The 21878-nt window shown below is 45.7% G+C and overlaps 1 protein-coding gene across 1 annotated transcript; it reads right to left on the reverse strand.

The window, feature by feature from the left end:
* Window positions 1–1653: 1653 nt before the first annotated feature.
* Window positions 1654–21035, reverse strand: LOC107276940 (noroxomaritidine/norcraugsodine reductase). The gene is made up of 5 exons (XM_015779284.1): window positions 20985–21035; window positions 19154–19495; window positions 6222–6444; window positions 2052–2158; window positions 1654–1821 (listed from the first exon to the last, which is right to left on the reverse strand). The coding sequence occupies exons 1-5, from the start codon at window positions 21033–21035 to the stop codon at window positions 1654–1656; spliced, it is 891 nt and encodes a 296-aa protein (XP_015634770.1).
* Window positions 21036–21878: the final 843 nt, after the last annotated feature.

Below are 21878 nucleotides of genomic sequence, written 5' to 3' on the forward strand. Positions count from 1 at the left end.
AACTCGCTTTTGAAAATGAGAGAGGTTAATCATTCAACATTATTTAAAAGAATTATTGCTAAAGAGACATACTACCACGATAATTTCCGCAGCACAATATTATTTTTAATATTTTGACAAATATCTATAGTTTAGCGCGTAGTTTGTTTCAACACCTATTGTTCATAATCACGAGGCACTTTTACTAATTTGAAGACTATATTTATTTTTCTAAACTTATTTACAATAAATAATTTATTGGAGTACACTTACAGTCATGTCAGTGGAGTTTATGATAAATATCCATCAATTATGTCTAATATATTGAAATTCCTTAAGTACAAGAAAATATATCATGAGTAGTTTATTGTGCATGTTACTTCATTGTTCATTTGTGTCAAAACTATTTGGCAAAGAAAAAATATGACCATAAATCACATGATGATTTAAGGGGTTGAATCATAGCAAAGATCATTGAGTGGAACTATTTTTGATATTTCTTTTCATATCTATGTACTATGTATGCTGCTCACTTCTCAAATACCAATAAAATAATTCTGAAAATGTCAAAAAAAAGTTTGAGAATCTTAATCTCAAACAAATTACAATTAAATCAGATCTACTTGAAAAAACACAACTAAATTGTCTTTTTTTTAATTTTTTATATATGTAGATTTAAAATGGTGTTGTATATTTGTGAAGTGATATTTCACACCCCAAAATATGATCTGAACTTTTTTAAAAAATATTAAACAACTAACTATTATATGACGGCCTCATGTGTTGTGATATATTTAGGATCGCAACACAACTTTTATAATTTAATTAAAGGAATACCATGGAATCACAAATTAGATATATAATTTAAAAATTATTTAAAAGATGGTTCAAAGAACATTGATTGGATATTTAATATTATTATTATAGATCTTAGTTTAACTATATATATTTATATTTGTGATGTAATATATTTTAGAAAATCATATTTTAAAGATCGTCGATTTTTATGGATGTAATTTTGTTGCTATCTTTTTTATGTACATTCGTATGGTTTCTTCTTTTCTTTCCGGCGAACAGAAGGTAAGGTATTGTCATATTTTAAAGATTGTCAATTTTTTTGGATGTAATTTTTTTTGCTCTCTTTTTTATGTATATGCGTATGGTTTTTTCTTTTTATTCCGGCGTTTTATGTAAAGCTATTGTTTTGTTTTCATGTACGTAAATACGTACGGGAGAAGGACATAGTTTGTACCGTATAAACTTGTACGTACATAACAACAGTAATAGCGCTTGTATCGTATAAAAGGAGAAAGTTATTATTTTTTAATAATAGATTTAATCCAATGATGTAAAATAACGAGTCCACTAATTTAAGTGAAAATTGATGGTAAGATTAGATAATGCCTTGTGATGGCCTAGGAGTGTTTCTAGGAGTGCCACGTGAGCGTTTATAGGAAGCTTAATTTAATAGACTTTTAGTATATAATAATAACGTAAATTGTAAAGGACACGTCAATATATATGATGCTCTTTAATTTTGTTTTAGCCAGAGTATACACAATGCTAGCTCTGAAATTATATCCTTCAATTAACACGATTGTTCCGTAGCAACGCGTGAGGTAGGAACTAATTCTTTATATGGTTTAGGGCTTTAGGGCAATTAAACATACTCTGCTAAGATAGGGTGCGGCCACCGTCGACGCAAATGATTTGGCCGGTGATGTATGCCGCCGCTGGCATGCAGAGGAACGCCACCAGCGATGAGACCTCCTCCGGCTTGCCTACACGCCGCATCGGCGTTCGTGCGATGTCGTCTTGTATGAAGTCCGTCCCGCTAACACCCTGAAGGTGAGGATTATTGCCGCTCTTGACCTGTGGTTGAGAGCATCAACAATTGTTCTTGAGTGAAACAAATAAATATATATCCATAATAAAAGTAGAGGGTCAATTAATAACTCAGAACTTTGATGTGAAAATAAAATCTAAAACCGGGGAACAAATATATGTAATTTAACAAAAGCACCAGCCTTCGCAATAAATTGGTGTACATATGTGTGGAGAATTAAACGTACATCATCACCAAGGGGTGTATCGATGATGCCCGGCGCGATGCAGTTCACACGGATCTTGTCGCTTGCCCATTCAACAGCTAGGCTCTTGGTAATTTGATTCATTGCTCCTGAGATTAGTAAGAGCATTATCTGGCGATTAATATTTCTAACTAACTAGACAAGACATTTCTAACTAAGCAAAAAAACTACATAGATAAAATCTATCTATCTATTATATAATAATCTATCTATTATATAATAAAAGTCCATTAAAATTCCTACAAACGCTACTAGATCGTCACTTGGCGCTCTAATAAATTAGAGAAATCAAAGAAATTGTGAAAAAAAAGCAAAACATCCCACCCTTATTCTCATTTAATACGGTAGACCCATTATTTTTCACCATCAGATCTATATTTAAACAAAATCTAAAAACCCATCCATAAGTCCCACCCCACCCTACCCCACCACCTCCTGGGCCTCCTCTCCCCACCACGTATATACGTATGTATGTACGTACTTACGTCCGTCTATCCGTCCACCCCCTCAAAATTTAAGATTAAATTTCTTTTAGACAATGAAATAGAAAATAAAATCAAACATTATAAACCATAGATTTCTACTCCCTCCGAGCTGATAATACTTGTCGTTTTGGATAAGGGTGAAGTCAAACTTTAGAATCTTTGATTATGAATCATTTTTAAAATATTTGTCTTTCAAATATGGTGACTACATGTATAGATTATTCTTAAAAAGTACTTTAATAAGATCATATATTTGCTAACAATTTTATACATATTATAATAAAAAATAATGGTCAAAGTTGTTTTTTAAAGACCGTGCCCTTGTTCAAAACGACAAGTATTATCAACTCATAGGGAGTATTACATACTAAACTATATTAAACTTCCTACCAACACTCCTAAGGCAACACGTGCTACTCTACAAACTCTTCTATGTCACCACGTGACGCACCACGTGACACTCTAACGAATTAGAGAAAATCATAGATATTCACAGAAAAAATGAATGTAGTCTTTATTTTTACTTAAATTGATGGGCCCATTATTTTAGACCATTATATTAGATCTTACTTTGAAAAAATAAAAATGTAATCTTTCCATCATAATCCCCGTCCACGTACGAGAGAAAATGCGTAAGTTCGTAAAGTTCACCATTTTAAAAATGTAATCTTTCCATCCTAATTATCCTCGTCTAAGTACGACAGAAAATGCTTACGTTCGTAAAGTTCACGAGAAAAAAATGTACGTGAGAAAATACATATGTACATAAAGTTCGCCACGTAGGTAGAGTTCACCGGGAGAAAAAACTATACAGGCCAAAGCAAAAAAACCCACCTACGTACCTATAGTATGATGGAAAAATATATATTACAAACCACATAAACCACATACATAGTGGAAACCTTAAAACTACCATTGGATCCAAAAATAAACGCATTAGATTTGTCCATGTTGCTACATATTTTTCGTAGTATGATTGGAAAATAAAATTCAACAGTATTTTTTTCATCTCAGAGAAAGCTAAAATATATCACTTCCTCTTTTTTTTTCTATAACATTTGACCATTCTTCTTATTAAAAATATATAAATATGTAAAATTATAAATTGAGATTATAGATTTTTTTATGATAAAACAAGTCATGATAAAACAAATATCATTTATATGTTTCTTTTAATGCAAATTGTGAAATGTCATATCAAAATTTAATGACGTCATACATTAAAAACCATTAAAAACCAGAACGAGTACTTCACAAACATTAAAGTGGTAAACACGGTATTTTAGGCCATTAAATATCCAACTCCCCATGTATATATGGAGAGTTAGACAGAAATAAACTAAACAAATATACATTCGATGCGAAAAACGATACGTGCACACTTAGCATTATTTGGAAAAGTAAATGGTATTTAAAACTGGGATTTTCTATGATTTGAAGATAACATTAGTCCGTAATCAAACACAGCTAAACTACATCAAAGATTAATTATACTAGTTAAACTACATCAAAGATAAAATATCAAATTAATGGCCATTAAATTAATGTCGTTACTTGAAATTATATATCGTCAAGTTTTTTATCATCAAATGAACTATTAACGGATTATAACAGTTATTTGTAGTGCTAAATACATCATAACACATGGTGTCGACATATAATAATTATTGTCATAATAACTTTTAAATAATTTCACATCATATTTTATGGTGTAAAATATCACCTAACAAGTATACACACTAATATGAATCTACATATGTAAAATAAAAACAATAGAATTTAGTCATCTTTTTAGAAGTAGATCTAATTTAATTTTGAAAGCTTTTTAATTTTTCAAAACTATTTGACTGGTGTAGATATGAAGTCGGAAGCATACATGGTCACAATCCAGAAGCATACATTCTTGTAGATACGAAAAATAATATCAAAAATGTTTCTAGCTACTATAATACTACCCCTTAGAACATCACAATAATTATGGTCGTATATGTAAATTTGTTTCATTTGCCAAAATAGTGTTGGCAACAAATGAACAATCAAGTAACATTGACATTAAAGTACTCATAATATATTTTCTAATAGTTGAGAAATTCCCATATGTAGGGCATTGTTGATGGATGGATGTTATACACCCCATTAACGTGGCTGTAAGTGCACTCCAATGAATAAGTTACAGCAAATACGTTTGGGAAAATAAACAAATTTTTGAAATTAGTAAATTTGTCTTGAACAATAAGTGTTAAAAACAAACCAGGGGTTAATCTTGGAGATTATTAGTGCGGTATTTCTCTTTAGCTATATTTTCCAGCAATATCCAATTATTAACCTCGCTCATTTTCGAAAAAGAATATTGTATCTATACTATTAAAATTTGAGTAATATTAATTAACAATATAAACAAACTATGTCTACACTATACCCTAAAACAACTCAGAATATAAAAAACAATTTATTTTCATCACCTTCATCTTCTCTTTGTCCTTTTTTGAAGGGCATCATGCATGATAATAGAGCATGCTATGCAATCATAAGTATAGCTGGGACATACATATAGTGGGCTGAGATAGTCTCAATGAGAGGATACCTTTGGCAATAGAGCTCAACTTCCTACCCAGGAGACAATTCTCTATGAGGGCACCTATAATTAATTAGGCATTAAAATTATGCTCCACGCTGGTCTAGAGAGGCACGGCTATGAGAAACCCATATCTCACGGCAGCAGGGAAGAAAGCCTTGGCGCCCGCGGTCAACTTCACCCACTACACGAATATTCTTATCTAATTTAACGTTGTTATCCTATTAATTGATAGAAGAGGTATTGTTAGAATATTTATACATAGATTTGGAAAGAAGTGAGACATGGACACTCATCTAAATAACATAGATGATTTTTTAGTTAACTAATAATGTATTAATCTTATTGTAATGGTATGATGTAGTTTGATCTATTAAATATACTCTCAACTTTCAAAATCAATGATAATGATAATAAGTATCCACTAAAACAATACAATTGTCATGAGAAGAGGTGACAATAGAAAAGTGATTTTTATTTTAAATTTAGGAGACACTCTTATGATCTAGTATTTTTGAGACGGTATAGATGTTTTTTTATTATAAGATAATATATAATACTCTACAATGAATATGGCAAGTTGATTTATTTTATTATTCTTTTCATCAATAAAAAATAAGATGCCAACCTTTTTCCTAGCTAGAAAGAAAGATTACAAATGATTTCTTATAGGCATGAATTAAATACTAAATAATTTCAAGTTACCAAATAGTTTGGAAAAAAATTACCGAGCGATGCTAATGAAGAAATTTTTTGAAGAAATTGTACTTTTGAAGCATGGCAGGTATCATCTGGTTATATTCCACTTATATAGGTTTCCAAAACACAACATGCTATACATGCCCGCGCATTGCGCGGGCTACCTTCCTACTTATTTTGGAATTACACTTAAAGGCATTTATGAATGGCAACCTATCCTATTCAGACAAATTTCAAATGCTAATCGCCGTGGCCACCAACTTTACAAAAAGTAACAAAATAATAATAATAATAATTGCACACTATCAAGCACCTACGTATAAAAGTTTCAACCCTAAATTTGTGTTGGTACGCAGAGTGAATATACTCAGTGATCTTTTATTCTTTAATTACCTTTTGCAGTTGAGAAGACACAGATGGGGAGAGTTGGGAATCCGGTAACAGTCGATATGCCAGAGATATTGACGATGTTGCCCTTGCCGGAGGCCTTGAGGAGAGGGTGCACCAGCTGGCTTAGGTGGAAGCATGACTCCAGGTTGCCCGCCATCACACTGGAGAGCTCCTCCGGTGTCACGTTCACCGCTGGTTTTAGGAAGAAGAAGCCGACATTGTTCACCTGTAGGTAATTTAAATTAAGTCATATCTAATAGCGATCGATTGCCTGCATTTCTAGCAGATTTAATCCATACTTGCATGCCTAAATTATTTACCCTTCTTTTGGGAGTGTTTGGTCGCTTGATAGTGGTAAGACCGGGTCAAAAGAAGAAATGCCCAGGCTAGCATCAACCAGATGTGAGAATACAATTGTGACTTGTTTGGTTGTTTAGCTATGGTAAGTCTGTATATGTTTAAAGAAATTTTATAGCCGTGAAAGGTATAAAAAAATTTAGTGTAAATTTAGTACCTCCTAATACCGAGAGGTCCAAATTTTACAGTAGAAAATATGATATTTTTCGGTACCTTCTCATAGACTATAAACTCACTCATATGTTTAGGATGTTGTTTGATTAATTGCACCGGAGATGTTGAATAAGTAGTATAAGAAAAAACTATTAGAACTAGTTTAGCTGTCTAAGAACAATTTAATATATTTTTTTTGAACGAATTGCACCGGACGATGCAAGTTTTATATTAACAAGATTACCAATTTGGGAGGCAATAATCAGGAAAAGGGAAAAAACACCAAAGCAATACCAACACATGCCAACTGCACCTGCACACACTCCCCGGAAAGGATCTAGCATCAAGCCGGCCTCCGCTATGCATGATTGGATGCCGCTAGCCCCACGAAGGGGTCACAAACGACCTTCCTAAGCCAACTCCAACCAAAAGATCCCCCCATAGGCTCTGAGCCATCGCCACGTAGAAGGGTTGCCAAAGGAGAGGGCGAGAGAGAAGAAGATCCACTCCTCCCACGAGCAAACCGGATGGCAACATCCAAGAATGTTGTCGAAGACTGAAAGATCGAATGTTGGATAGGCAACAGAGCCGCCCATCCAGAAGAGGACTTGGTTTTCACCCGAGGTCCTGCTAGAGGGAGAGGTAGGCCTCTCAACAACGCCCTTAGGAGGGATTGAAACGTTGAAGACATTGTCGTTGTTTGCCCAGACAAGGTGTCAAGCAAGGCTTTCGCCTATAGCCGATCTCCTCCTCCTGTTATGACACCGACGTCCTGCCACCGTCAGACCTCTGCTAGCATGTGCTCTCTACCACACTGATGCCCCTCCGTCGACTGGCCATCGTCGCACCGGGAGCACCACTGCACCGACGACCCTCATCGGCTCCTCCGCACGCCGACCGTCCCAATTCTACAACATGAAGCAACGAGGGAGGCGAGTAGAACACCTCCAGTGCTAGGCACCACCACCATCTCTACGCTAGAGCTCTCCACGACCGTATCTGGAGACAGAACGGCTAAAGGAGGGGGAGCACTAGGGGAAGAAGGGGCATGCCAGGCAAAGAGGGGAGACCCATCGTCGTTGCCAATTTTGTGCCGCCACCATAGGGTCCAGCTCACCGTCACCCCCGGCCTCCCACTGATACCCACGCGCGCGGCCTCACGCACACTGCCGTCCACTGCAGCTAGCTGCTCCGTCCTCCCGCCGGCCTCTCCCTCCTGGTGGCTATACGCATGGCCCGCACCGCTACTGCCCGCCCGCTACCGCCATCCGTGCCCAGCCTCTCCCTCCCAGCAGCTACCATCGTGCCTCTCATTGCCTTCGCCCCCCGCTGCTCGACCCCAGCTAGATCCGACGCGGAGGCACTAGATCCAGCCGTAGGAGCATCAGATTTGGTCGCGGAAGTGCCGGATCTGCCACCTCCCTCGCCGGGGAGGATGTGCCGCTGCCACCTCCAGGTCTCCGGTTCACAACTCGTCACGCTGCCTCTCCCACGCTCGAGACAGGGCGCCTCTACGATAAGGCCCCTCCACCGCCATCCTGGCTCATCGCCCGGTTCTCCGACGACACGCTCCGGCGGCAGCGAGGTGGGGGGATGGGGAAGGTGCGGCAGTGGGGGCTAGGGTTTTGTCCCTGAGTCGCCTAGGCGTGGGTGACGCGAGAGCCTAGAACAATTTAACACATACTACCTCTATCCCAAATTAATTGTGATTCTAGGTTGTTTAGTGTTGGAGGCATGCCATGAAGCCCTTCGACCGGACCTGCCGAAACTATAGTACCAGCAAGGATTCAAGCCAAAGATGTCAAGGCCATTCAGGCGAAGCCCTATGGCGAAAGCCATAAGCGAAGATGGCGAAGGCTGGAAAGCCGCGTCGGTATTCTGAAAGTAAAGGCATCTCGGGTGAAGGCATCTTCGGCGAACTACAAAGACTTCGCCATGACGAGTTCGGCATCAAGGAGGCCCAACAGGCCGCCCCTGGCCTTTTAAGCCCGTTTGCCATAGACCAGGCCCAGCCTATCAGCCCATTAAAGGCCTATATGTGCAAATGACACTGCATACCCATGTAAATGTCCCTTTCATAAGGGCAACCATGTAAAATCCCCTGTAACACTAAACCCTAGAAAGTGCAAGCTTGTGCTAAGGCTATAAATAAACCTCTAGGGCCATGTAATGGGGGGATCCCCAAAAAATATTTCACGAATCAATACAATTGCTTTTACATTCCAACTACTGTTGAGAGAACCACGCCTTTCGACATGGCATAGTTGTACATTCGACAACAGCTGGCGCCGTCCGTGGGGAACCCAGACCGAAAAGGCGAAATGGGACCCCTTTCACCACACCCTTTGCCACAGTACCCGCGTGGTACGGCGACAAGGGCTGGGGGCGAAAGTGAGTTAAGTCCAAGTTGGGGGGCTACGAAGCCGCCCAAGCCTCTGGACACCTTTCGCCACATGCCACGCCCTTCGCCATAGTACCAATAAGGCACGGCGTCAAGGGCTGCTGGCGAACAGGTTTCGCCAACCCACGCCCTTCGCCATAGTGCCAATATAGCACGGCGTCAAGGGCTGCGGGCGAACAGGTTTCGCCACACGCCACACCCTTCGCCATAGTACCAATAATGTATGGCGTCAAGGGTTGGGGGCGAATATAAGTTGCTTCCAAGCTGGGGGGCTACGAGGCCACCCTAGCCTCTGGAGCCTTTCGCCACACCCACACCCTTCGCCACAGTACCCGCGCGGTACGGCGACAAGGGCTGGGGGCGAAAGTGGGTTAAGTCCAAGCTGGAGGGCTACGAAGCCGCCCAAGCCTCTGTCGCGACCGAGAAAAATACATTTTCCCAAATGCTAGTGTATTAATCCCCGTCCCAGGAAAAGCCGAGGTACACCACACAAACATGATACAAAAGGCACATCTTTATTATATCGATAATATTTACATTATTACAAAGGCACTTAAGGCCTGACAATCAAAAATAAACAGCAGCGGACTAGCGGGCCTACGGCTCCATCTTCACAGGTGCTCAACTGGGGTATAATCCAGGACTCCACCTAAGACTTCTTCTCCAAAGCTTCTCTTACTGAAGGGGGGGAAAGATTGAGCAAGAATGAGTACAACCACAGTACTCAGCAAGCCACACCGGCGGATGCATGATTAATACAAGGGGGTACAAGGGGTAATAATATAGGGGTTAAGTTTTGCAGAAAACAGCATTTAAAAGTCACTTAGTTGCCCAAAGCCATTTTATAAAGACGATCCTAGAGTTACACAGTGTTATTAATCAAGGCCGTGAACCCTCACGAACCTGCCTTAACCCAAGGCCTACGATGATTCAGACCGAACTGGCAACCCGACCCTGGGTCCCAGCTCGTCCCAAGCCAACCCAGGCCAACCATTCCACATTTTAGTTGTTAAGCAGGTTTTAAGAATTAAAACACTAACTTGGGTACATTGCTAGGCTTGCCCATAACCGAGGGCGCGGCTATTCGAATAGGTTTTACTCTGATCAGAGGTGTACATCTTTACCCACAAGACACATCTTCCTCACGTGTAACCACGTGCCACATACCACCACGGTATACGGACGGAAGACGTGACATAGTTCCCAACCCATCCTAGCCATAAACAAGAGTACCGACCCAACCCCACCTACGGCCGGAACCCCCGGGACAGGCAGGCAGGATTGAACCCCTAGCAGCAGGACACCAGCCCTGTGCCATGACATCTCGACTACCGAGCCGCAGCTCGTGTAGCCTTCATTTGTCCTAGAGATGTCCATCGACCCCCGACTTCGTCCATCTCCATCCGTGTACTTTTGTTTATAACCAGACTGAGCCACAAACTAAGCCTTACCCACTAGACATGTGGAAGTACGGTAGTGCTTTGCAACAGAGGCCTGAGCTTAATCCTTATAGTACCCGAGGTACGACTAACAAAACCCAACCACGCACCTCGAGCCCAGCCTAAAACCATTTTGGGGGTTTTGAATAGAGGGGGAGGTGTGTGTCCAATTCCATCATAAGCCAACCATTCCATAGTGTCCAAATGATATGAGAATTCCCAAAGTCTAAAGTTATAAAACCACCTAATGTTGCCTAATTAATCAGCGAAGCATCTACCTAAATTCATACTAGTGGAACCATGAATAGAGTACCCACTAGTTGGGGTTTTGTTTATCCTAGGGTGAACAAGGTAATAATAACAATAGCAATAATAATAAGGTCATAACAAAGATAAATAGGCATGACTAAATAAAACAATGATAACGCGGGAATTTAAATAAAGCGATAATGCATTAATTTAAATCAAAATAATTTTATAAACTGGGATTCAATATGTTCAAGGATGATGTGACTTGCCTTGCTCAGAGAGAACGGCCTTCCGAACCTTCGGCGACGACCACAAAGCACGCTTCGGGAACCTCCGGAACGACAGAAGCTACGCGAAGCACACAAGCAAAGCTACAAGCCTATAAAGAAGCAATAACAATATATAAAAAGAAAGCACACGGTTCTTTAGGTTATAACAAACATTAAGAGACTTGAACGGGTCGATTCGGAGCTCGTATGACCAAGATATGATCATCCGAAGTTTAATGCTGTTATATGGAGATTTGCGGATTATTATAATTAAGCTTTGCAACTATAAAACATATGGAAGCGCTAGCCTGGAAAAGACAGGAAGGCTGCGCTGTTGACATGCGGACCCCACATGTCAACCTAAAGGACCGCGGTAGACCGAGTACACAGAGACGGTCCACGGGTCGACGGAAGCGGACCCCGTGTGTCAACCGAGGCGAGTGGCCGACAAACGGACTCCACTAGACACCACACGGGCTGCACACATGGAAACCACGCGGCTACTGAGCGGACACACTAACACGGACACTACACGGTCACCACCCGCACACGTGAACGACTACCGACACCGGTACACAGGTACCGGGGTCGACAACCGCACAACGGGTACGGGGCGACACCGAAAGGACGAGGACGGGGCAGCGAGAGGAGAGATCCTTACCACCACGCGACAAGGCGTGGGAAAGACAACGACGAACGGGTGCGGCGGAGACGGACGGCGAGGGAACGACTTCGGCGGCGATCCTTGAACGAAGGCGAGACACGGCCGGCACGAGGCTTGACGACGCGGAGGCGAGGACGAAGACGATGATGGGGCTGCGGCACTTGACGAAGCGAGGACGACGAACGAGAACGGCTGGACGGAGGGACGAACGCCACGACGACCAGGAACGACGAGAGGGCGACGACGACGACGACCGGGGCCGGCGAGAAAGCGACGAGGGCAGCCGGCAGCGGCTGCACGGAGACGAGGACGGCGCGGAACACGCCGCTGCGATGCCGACGACGGAGGCGGCGCCGCGAGACGACGAGCCGGCGAGGAGGAACGATGACGACGACGACGAACACCGGCGGGGTTCGGTCGAAGGGGAGACGAGGCCGAGGGTGACCTTGCCGCTGCGATGCCGGAGGTGGTGGTGGCGCAGCGAGCCGATGAGCCGGGGAGGAGGGAGGGGCGGCCGAAGGGACGCCGGCGACGAAGAGGATGGAGAGGCCGGCGCGGGCGACGGCGGTCTCCGAACGAATCAGAGGGTAGGCCGGGGTGGAGGTCGACGCGGCGACGCCGAGGGAGGAGACGGCGCGGCCGGCCCGCACTTGAGCGGTGCGGCAGGGGCGGCTGGAGGCAGTGGGTGGCGGCAATGCCACCCGTTGCCGGTGGGGACGCGCCTCCGGCGGTCACCGCGCGAAACGGAGGGCAGGCCGGGGAGAGGAGGCGGCTGCGACGCCGGGGAAGGCGGCGGCACGGCCGGCCGGCGCACGGGTGAGGAGGGAGAGGCGGCTGGAGGCGGTTGACGTGGGGGAAAGAGAAGGGCGACGACGGGGAGGGGTGATACGACCACGGGGAGGCTCGGGATGAGGCTAAAACGAGAGAACGGAGCGAGGGGGTTCCGTTTTATAGGCGTGGGGAGGGAGCTGGCCACGGGAGGAGCGGGGAACGGTGGCAGAAAAGGCGCCCGGCGGCCATGGAAGGCGGCCATGAATGGCGCAGCCGTTCCGGTCAAAATAGTGCACGATTAAAGGGGAGATTAGGGGGAAAAGGGAGAGGAAGGAAAGGGGATTAATTCCCCCCAATTAATTTTGGAATCCAATGCTTAAATCGTGCGGTTTCGAGGGAGGAACGAACTAGGGTTTTCACGGGAGAGAGAGGAGGCCGTGCGGGAGGAGGAAGACGACCGGCGCGTGGGCCCCACGCGGTCAGCGCGCGCAGTCAGCGCACGCGCGGCGCGCGTGCACGCGGCTGGCTTGGCTCGGCCTGGCTTGGGCCGGGCTGCTGGGCCGAGGCAGGCCGAGAGGAAGGAGGAGGAGGGAGTGAGCTGCCCGGGAGGAAAGAGAGAAAAACAAAGAGAGGGGAGAGGGATTTGGACTGTGGGCCGAGGGGGAGAGAGGGAGACTTTGGGCCAGACTTGGCCCAAAGGGAGGAGGGGGATTATTTTTAGCTTTTTCTTTTTAATAAACTTTGTTAATTGTTGTTGTTTAATAAATATTTTCGGTGCTCTGAAAATTCAAGTAAAATTTGAGGGCTCCTTTTAGACCAAGGAGAATTTAACAAAAATTCTCCGGACCACATTCGAATTTTTCTAGCAGGTATTTTAGTGTTTGTCAATTTCTTTTTGAATTTTAATTAATTCTATTATTCCTTTTAGAAAATAATTTTTATTTCGGGATGAATTTATCAGGGCGTGACAGCCTCTGCACACCTTTCGCCACACGCCACGCCCTTCCCCATAGTACCAATAAGGCACGGCATCAAGGGCTGCGGGCGAACAGGTTTCGCCAACCCACGCCCTTCGCCATAGTGCCAATATGGCACGGCGTCAAGGGCTGCGGGCGAAGAGGTTTCGCCACACGCCATACCCTTCGCCATAGTACCAATGAGGTACGGCCTCAAGGGTTGCGGGCGAGGAGGTTTCGCCCACCCACGCCCTTCACCATCAAACCAATGAGGTACAGCGTCAAGGGTTGCGGGTAAAGAGGTTTCGTCCACCCACGCCCTTCGCCATAGCGCCAATAAGGCACGGCGTCAAGGGCTGCGGGCGAACGGGTATCGCCAACCCATGCCCTGCGCCATAGTACCAATAAGGTATGGCGCATGGCCTTGCAGGCGAAGAGGTTACGTCCACCCACGCCCTTCGACATAGTGCCAATAAGGCACGGCGTCAAGGGCTGCGGACGAACAGGTTTCGCCAACCCACGCCCTTCGCCATAGTGCCAATATGGCACGGCGTCAGGGGCAGCGGGCGAAGAGGTTTCGCCACATGCCATACCCTTCGCCATAGTGCCAATATGGCACGGCGTCAAGGGCTGCGAGCGAAGAGGTTTCGCCACACGCCATACCCTTCGCCATAGTACCAATGAGGTACGGCATCAAGGGTTGCGGGCGAACAGGTTTCACCCACCCACGCCCTTCGCCATCGAACCAATGAGGTACGGCGTCAAGGGTTGCGGGCGAAGAGGTTTCGTCCACCCACGCCCTTCGCCATAGCGCCAATAAGGCACGGCGTCAAGGGCTGCGGGCGAACAAGTTTCACCAACCCACGCCCTGCGCCATAGTACCAATAAGGTACGGCGTCATGGGCTTGCGAGCGAAGAGGTTTCGTCCACCCACGCCCTTCGCCATAGTGCCAATAAGGCACGGCGTCAAGGGCTGCGGGCGAATAGGTTTCGCTAACCCACGCCCTTCGCCATAGTGCCAATGTGGCACGGCGTCAAGGGCTACGGGCGAAGATGTTTCGCCACATGCCATACCCTTCGCCATAGTACCAATGAGGTACGGCGTCAAGGGTTGCAGGCGAAGAGGTTTCGTCTACCCACGCCCTTTGCCTTAGTGCCAATAAGGCATGGCGTCAAGGGCTGCGGGTGAACAGGTTTCGCCAACCCACGCCCTTCGCCACAGTGCCAATATGGCACGGCGTCAAGGGCTGCGGGCGAAGAGGTTTCACCACACGCCATGCCCTTCGCCATAGTGCCAATGAGGTACGGCGTCAAGGGTTGCGGGCGAACAGGTTTCGCCCACCCACGCCCTTTGCCATAGTACCAATAAGGTATGGCGTCAAGTGCTGGGGGCGAAAATAAGTTGCTTCCAAGCTGGGGGGCTACGAGGACACCCTAGCCTCTGGAGCCTTTCGCCACACCCACACCCTTCACCACAGTACCCGCAAGGTACGGCGATAAGAGCTGGGAACGAAAATGAGTTGCTTCCAAGCTTGTCACGACCGGAAATAACCCAACGGGCGTTCCTTACGTGCGTGTATTATTCCTTGTCCTAGGAGGCAAGGTACACCAAAAGTTGATACAATATAGAGTTTAACAAGCGGGAGCGTAACTAGATAATTTATTACATGGGCAGCGAAGGCCCAGCACACATGAAGACAAACGAAAAACAGCGGAAGACTAGGGCGACGACCACAGGCGCTTGATGGCAGGCACGAGCTAGACACCAAAGCCTTCATCTTCCAGGAACTCCTCTTCTGGGTTTGGGAAAAATTGAGCAAGACTGAGTACAACTACCGTACTCAACAAGACACACCCATAAGTGCAGAATAAATGCAAGGGAGTACAAGGGAGCCATAATATAGGGGGTTAGGGTTTGCAGTAAACAGCATTAAAAGTCACTTAGTTGCTCAAAGCTACTTTGTAAACACGATCCTAGAGCTATGCAATATTATTAATCAAGGCCGTGAACCCACACGAACCTGCCTTAACCCAAGGCCTACGATGATTCAGATCGAACTGGCAACCCAACCCTGGGTCCCAGCTCGTCCCAAGCCAACCCAGGCCAACCATTCCACATTTAGTTGTTAAGCAGGTTTTATGAATTAAAACACTAACTTGGGTACATTGCTCGGCTTGCCCATAACCGAGGGCGCGGCTATTCGAATAGATTATACTCTGATCAGAGGTGTACATCTTTACCCACAAGACACATCTTCCTCACGTGTAACCACGTGCCACATACCACCACGGTATACGGACGGAAGACGTGACATAGTTTCTAACCCATCCTAGCCATAGACAAGAGTACCGACCCAACCCCACCTACGGCCGGAACCTCCGGGACAGGTAGGCAGGACTGAGCCCCTAGCAGCAGGACACCAGCCCTGTGCCATGACATCTCGACTACCGGGCCGTAGCTCATGTAGCCTTCATTTGCCCTAGAGATGTCCATCGACCCCCGACTTCGTCCATCTCCATCCGTGTACTTTTGTTTATAACCAGACTGAGCCACAAACTAAGCCTTACCCACTAGACATGTGGAAGTACGGTAGTGCTTTGCAACAGAGGCCCGAAGACCGGTCCTTATATGGCCGAGGTGCTACTATCAAAACCATGCACCCCGAGCCCAGCCTAAAACCATTTTGAGGATTTTGAGAAGAGGAGGAGGTGTGAATCCAATTCCACAATAATCCAACCATTCCATAGTGTCCAGGTGATAAGAATATTCCCAAAGTTTAGAGTTGTAAAACCACCTAATGTTGCCTAATTAAGCAGCGAAGCATCTACCTAAATTCATACTAGTGGTACCATGGATAGAGTATCCACTAGTTGGGGTTTTATTTATTCTAGGGTGAACAAGGTAATAATAACAATAACAAAAATAATAAGGTCATAACAAAGGTAAAAAGGCATGGCTAAATAAAACAGTGATAACGCGGGAATATAAATAAAGCGATAATGCAATAATTTAAATCAAAATAATTTTATAAACTGGGATTCAATATGTTCAAGGATGATGTGACTTGCCTTGCTCGCTTTCCCAAACGTCGGCTTCAACCTCCACGTAGAGCGGATCTTCCGAAGCTGTAGCGTCTGCACGATCAACGGAAAGAAAAAAGGCTTTTACTCTAATAAACTCCATATAACAAGCAGGAACAAAGCACAAAAATGGGTTCTTAACTTCTTAAGGAAAAATTAGAGACTTGAACGGTCCAATTCCGAGTTCAAATGGCCAAGTTATGGCCATTTGAAGTTCATATGCTCTTTAAATGAATATTTACGAATTTCTTCATTTAAATTTTAATTTAAAAATGGTTTATTGCGTCAGCCGAGGGGAGAGGGCGCGCGGACCGGGTCCATGGGAGTGGGGCCCACGCGGCAGCCTCACGGTCCACGGTCCACGGTGGCCCACTCGGCGCGCCCGAGTGCGGCTAAGCCGGCGCGGTCGGCGGGAGGCGGCGCCCCCGTGCCCCGTTGGTCGCCGCCGGCGACCACCAGCGCGGCGGAGCGGCGGCCGAGAGAGGGGAGGGAAGGGGGAAAGGAGGCGACGGTCCACGGCTCACCCCGGGGCGACGGCGGCGATGAGGGAGGCGGCCGGAGCGGAGGGAGGCGGTGGCGCGGCTCGGGTTGATGGGGTCGGCGGCGCTCCGGCGGTCGGCGACCGAAACGGAGAGGTGGACGAGGTCGGCGAGGATGCGGCGAAGCCAAAGGAGGCGGCGCCGAGGTGGGAGGCGGTCCGGGGCGACGATGGCGGCGTACAAGAGCTCGGCGGCGACGGCGGAGAGAGAAAGCGACGTCGCGAGCTCGAATCCGGCGAGGAGGAAGGGCGGCGAGAGGTGGAAACGGACGGAGGAGGTGCGGGGAGGGTTTAAATAGGGTTGGAAGGGGGAGAGAGTGGCCGGGGAGGTAGGAAACCGGCGCGGGAGGTCCGGCCGCCATCAATGGCGCCGGCGAGATTTGCGGGGGCAAATCCGTCCGTTTGAAACCGAGAGAGAGAGGGAAAAATGGGGGGAAAGGAAGAGGGAATCACGGGGAGTATTTCCCCCCACTTTATTGCACGCGGGGACGGCGGGATGCGGTGGATTCGCGGCGGCGGCGGCGCTAGGGCGCGGGCGAAGCGGCGGAAGCGGCGGGAGCGGCGGGAGGTCAGGGATGACGGGTGGGCCCCACCCGTCAGCGAGGGTGGCGGGCAGGCTCGCCCGTCAGCGGCGCGCGCGTGGGGAGAGGCCGAGTGGGCCGCGGGGAGAGAAGAGAGAGAGAGGGGGAAGGAGAGATGGGCCGGGCCGGCCCAAGGGAGGGAAGGGGGACTTTTAGGGTTTTTCTTTTTATAAAACCTTTTCAACTTTGTTTATTTCTTAATAATTATTATTTGTGCTCTGAAAATTCCACTAAAATTTATTTACACATTTTAGGCTTTTAGGGAATATACAAAAATCCTCTAAGCCTTATTTGACTTTTAACTTTGCACATTTTAATTGTTGGAGGCTTTCACAAGGATTTTAATTATTCTAGCCATAATTTAAAGGATATATTTTTGGGTCATTTTGGGACGTGACATTGAGCATCACTTCCAGAAATGATCTTTTGGGACTTGGTTAGGTCAGCGACATTCTTGATAGCCGATTTAAGCCTTGCTTTTTGCTCTTCGACAGATTTTGGGAGATCGGCTAGCTTTTTGTGCTCCATATCCAATTCAGCATTGCATTCTTCAAGCTGTGCCAAGAGATCGTTCTTGCGGGCTTCAAGCCAATCGATATTGGATTTGATTGGACCTTCGGATAGCTGATCGAGTTTGACTTTGTCTTCATGCACAAGCTGCCGATTGACTTGGATTGTGGCTTCAATCTCTTTGCGCTCACGGCGTTCGGCTAATCTTAGCTTGGCTTTTTCTAGTTTAAATTGATGCTGCTCAAGATAAGCGGCTGCAGTTAGGACATCGGCCAGTTCTTCAGGAATTAGAGCTTGTACTTCGTGCAATCGTGTCCTAATCGATCCACAGTCGACCACTAAGCTATCCAGAGAAGAGGCCTCTAGCTGACACGAGATATCTTCAAGTGTTTTCTTTGCATCGTCAGATAAGGGAGCTAGAGCTTTGCTTGAAGTATCTTCTTCTGCCTCATCAAGATAATCTTTGATATCAAAAGAGAAGAGATCGGCTAGAACCTGCAGGTATAAGTTTAGAAAGTTTGAGAGCTAAGTCAATATAGTCGATCTAAATTCTTGCATCAAAGGAAAACTTACTGGGATAGCAGGAGCAGCCGATTGTTCTTCTTCCACAATATGATGACTCCCCACGGCCGATGGAGCTCGGTCACTCGATGATTGTTGTACAGGAGAAAAAGAAGGAGCAGGCTGTAAAAAGACAAGTGTTAGAAAAAATCGGCTGAAATCAACTAGTAAAATTGAGAGTGTCTTACTGGTAGAGCTGGTTTGAGAATTGGAGCTGCCGATTTCTTTTTTATAGCAGTTTTCTTCTTCTGTAACTACAAAACCTATGAGTAGTTGGTTGAAGAATAATGATTATAAAAGGGTTTGCAAGGAAAGATGTTTTACTCTGAAGAAGTGAGTGGGGGCAGAAGGAGTTGAAGGTATCTGCTTAGGCGAAGCCGATGGTGTTTTTTCAGTATCACTTACTTCGGCTGCAGCCTGATCAACATCATCCTCAATATCTTTTTCATCCACAGCTTGTTCAATGGATGGATCCAAAGCAGGCATGTCGTCGGTTGGCTTGGTTTTCTTAGACTTGGCCTTTTTCTTTGGAGCTAGAGTCAAGGTGCTCACAACCGATGATCTAGTTTTCCTTTTCTTGGTTACATCGGTTGGTTCTCTGATGGCGCCTTGGAGGAGGGTTGAGACCTTGGGGGCATGATAGCCGATGACAGGGGGAGACAATTCGCCTCCATTAGGAATCAGACCTGGGGCATATTCATTGTTCCTACCAATATTGCTCTGATGTGGACGGGAGGACTCTGTTGTCTGCAAAACAGGGACAAAAGATTAGTCAAGTAATGAATCGACTAACCGTTATGAAATTTAGTGATGACAAAGTTTACCTGGGGTATGATGTCAGGGAATAGATCTGTCATGTACATTGTGGCCAATTAATAAAATAGATGCAATTTCCATTCACCCCACCATCTGTCAAAGTTCCTGCTCCTGAATCTTGCTAACTCAATATTATAGGGTAATAGAATTCGTAGGAGACTTGGATATTTCCTCCTTGGTGAATACCGACAGGTAGGATGCATGGGCTGATTGCAGCTGTAAAGACTTCCCTGGACGTTTGATATCTTTCATGATTGATGTCTTCAAATCTGAAGTCTAATAGGAGCTCAAGGTCTGCTGAGTCTTCATAAAGAAACCAAACCTGGGCATCTTTCTGGAAGCCTTCAAAAAAGCTGCAGAACCAATCTTTGAGCAGCTCAGCCGATAGTTTTGCACCAGCATCGGTTGGTGTGGATGCATATTCTCCATATGACATGGATCTGCGATGGGTGCGTTCTTCTCCATTGTCTTCTACAATTGGGTCCAACCTTGGGAATTCAGCTTCTGTTACAGATGGCCGATTGACAACTTTCATGACTACCAAGCTTAGCCAGGTCTGCAGTAGCCTCCATGGTCCACCTGCTCCAACTATTGAGCCGACGGCTATCTTAGCCGATGCATTGTTTAACATTTGGTATAGATAGCCGAGAAGGATTTTGCCTAAGGGAAATTGTTTCTTTGATCCTAAGGCTTCGGCTACAAATTGCCAATTGGTTGTGGGACCACAGCTGGATCCACAGAAGAGAAACTTTTCTAGCCACATAAGCAAGAAAGCTACGTACTCCCGAGGTGTGACAGGCCCTTTGCCCATGTATGTCGCTACATAACCAGACCACCCTCCTATGCTTTTGGTCTTGAAGTCAAATTGGTTCTTGGTGTTCATACTCGTAGGGTTAGCTGATGAAGTTACATCTAATCCAGTAATCATGATAATGTCTATCAAAATTGGAGTCATCGGCCTTTGGTTAAATAAGAAGGCATTGATGGTGTTGGACCAGAAATAGGTGGCGGTAGCCATCAGAGGTTCATCCTTAGCAGAATTGGCTATGGTGAGAGCAAGCGCTTGGCCTATCCCAATCTCATCCCAGTGGGCTTTCTTACTAGCCGATATGCGTTGGTACCAGGTGGTCCAGCTCTTATCAGGGGTAGGCTTTTCGAGAGATGGCCAAGACTTCCAGTGACCCAAGTTAGGGTTGGCTAGTCTAAAGGGGATTCTGTTGGTTTCACCAATGATAAAATCAGTGGGGTCAAGATTGCCGATTGGGCCAAGAAAATAGTAGTTTTTGTGCGATAGGCTGGGAATCATAACTAGATTGGAAAGATGCTGCAAATCCAAAGGAATCGGGAAGCAGAAAACATAATAAGAAAAGGAGAAATCGATTTCATGCGAGGAAAAGAGATCTAGCCGGTGAGAACTTACCTCAGCGTACTTGGCCAATGGCGCAGTAGATGGGCTAGTAGAAGACGACATCGCCGTAGGCGGAGATCTGATCAAAAGCGAAATCGCCTGGGGATCGCTTTTGTGTCGGAGGAATCGCCGGAGAGACAAAGGACAAAGTTTCGCTTGAGCGGGAAAACGGAAGTCACGGCGTGAGATTTCTCGAGGGCAATGGTTGGCATTTAAAGCGATAGAATAACGGTCGAAAAATGGCAGAGTGCGAAACTTGCTCGGAGTCGGTACAAGGCAAATCCGGAACATTATCAAATATCCCGGACTTGGGGGGCATGTGTTAACGACCAAATTTGGTAATATCAGCATCGGAAAAGGAGATTAGATCAAGGTGGAGTCGAAGGCGGAGATTAATCCGAGAACAGAGCAAGAATCAGCTGAACTCCAGATCGGCTACGATTAGGATCGGCTGGGTCTGAATCGGACTAGGTGAGCCGATGCAGCCGATTCTGATAGTATAATTTGGTGTATGACATTGGGTTGAATTGAGGTGCTTCAAGATGATTGCCGCACATGGATAGAGTCCTGAGAAGGCAATTGTATCTATTAATTAGGATGTTTTATGTAACTTCCTTAGAGATATGTTTGGGCAAAAGTCTGCCGCAAAGACTTATGGTATCTTAGAGTTTGTTAGAGATAGTGGTTGTGTCCGGTATGGACATATCTTGTAATTCTTGGGTATAAATAGACCCCGAGCCCTATGTAATTGGTAACACACACGTTCAATACAATTTCGGCGCATCGCCACCTTTTTGCTTTAGTTTTGTTTCGACGAGTTCTTGCTTTTGGGTTGAGCTGCATCGGTTTCGATCTTGAACAAGAGGTAAAACTTGTTATGACGACTTGCGTTCTCGAGATTAGTGC

The sequence above is a fragment of the Oryza sativa genome, chromosome 4 (genome assembly GCF_034140825.1).
Source record: "Oryza sativa Japonica Group chromosome 4, ASM3414082v1".
In the NCBI taxonomy this organism is placed as follows: Eukaryota; Viridiplantae; Streptophyta; class Magnoliopsida; order Poales; family Poaceae; genus Oryza; species Oryza sativa.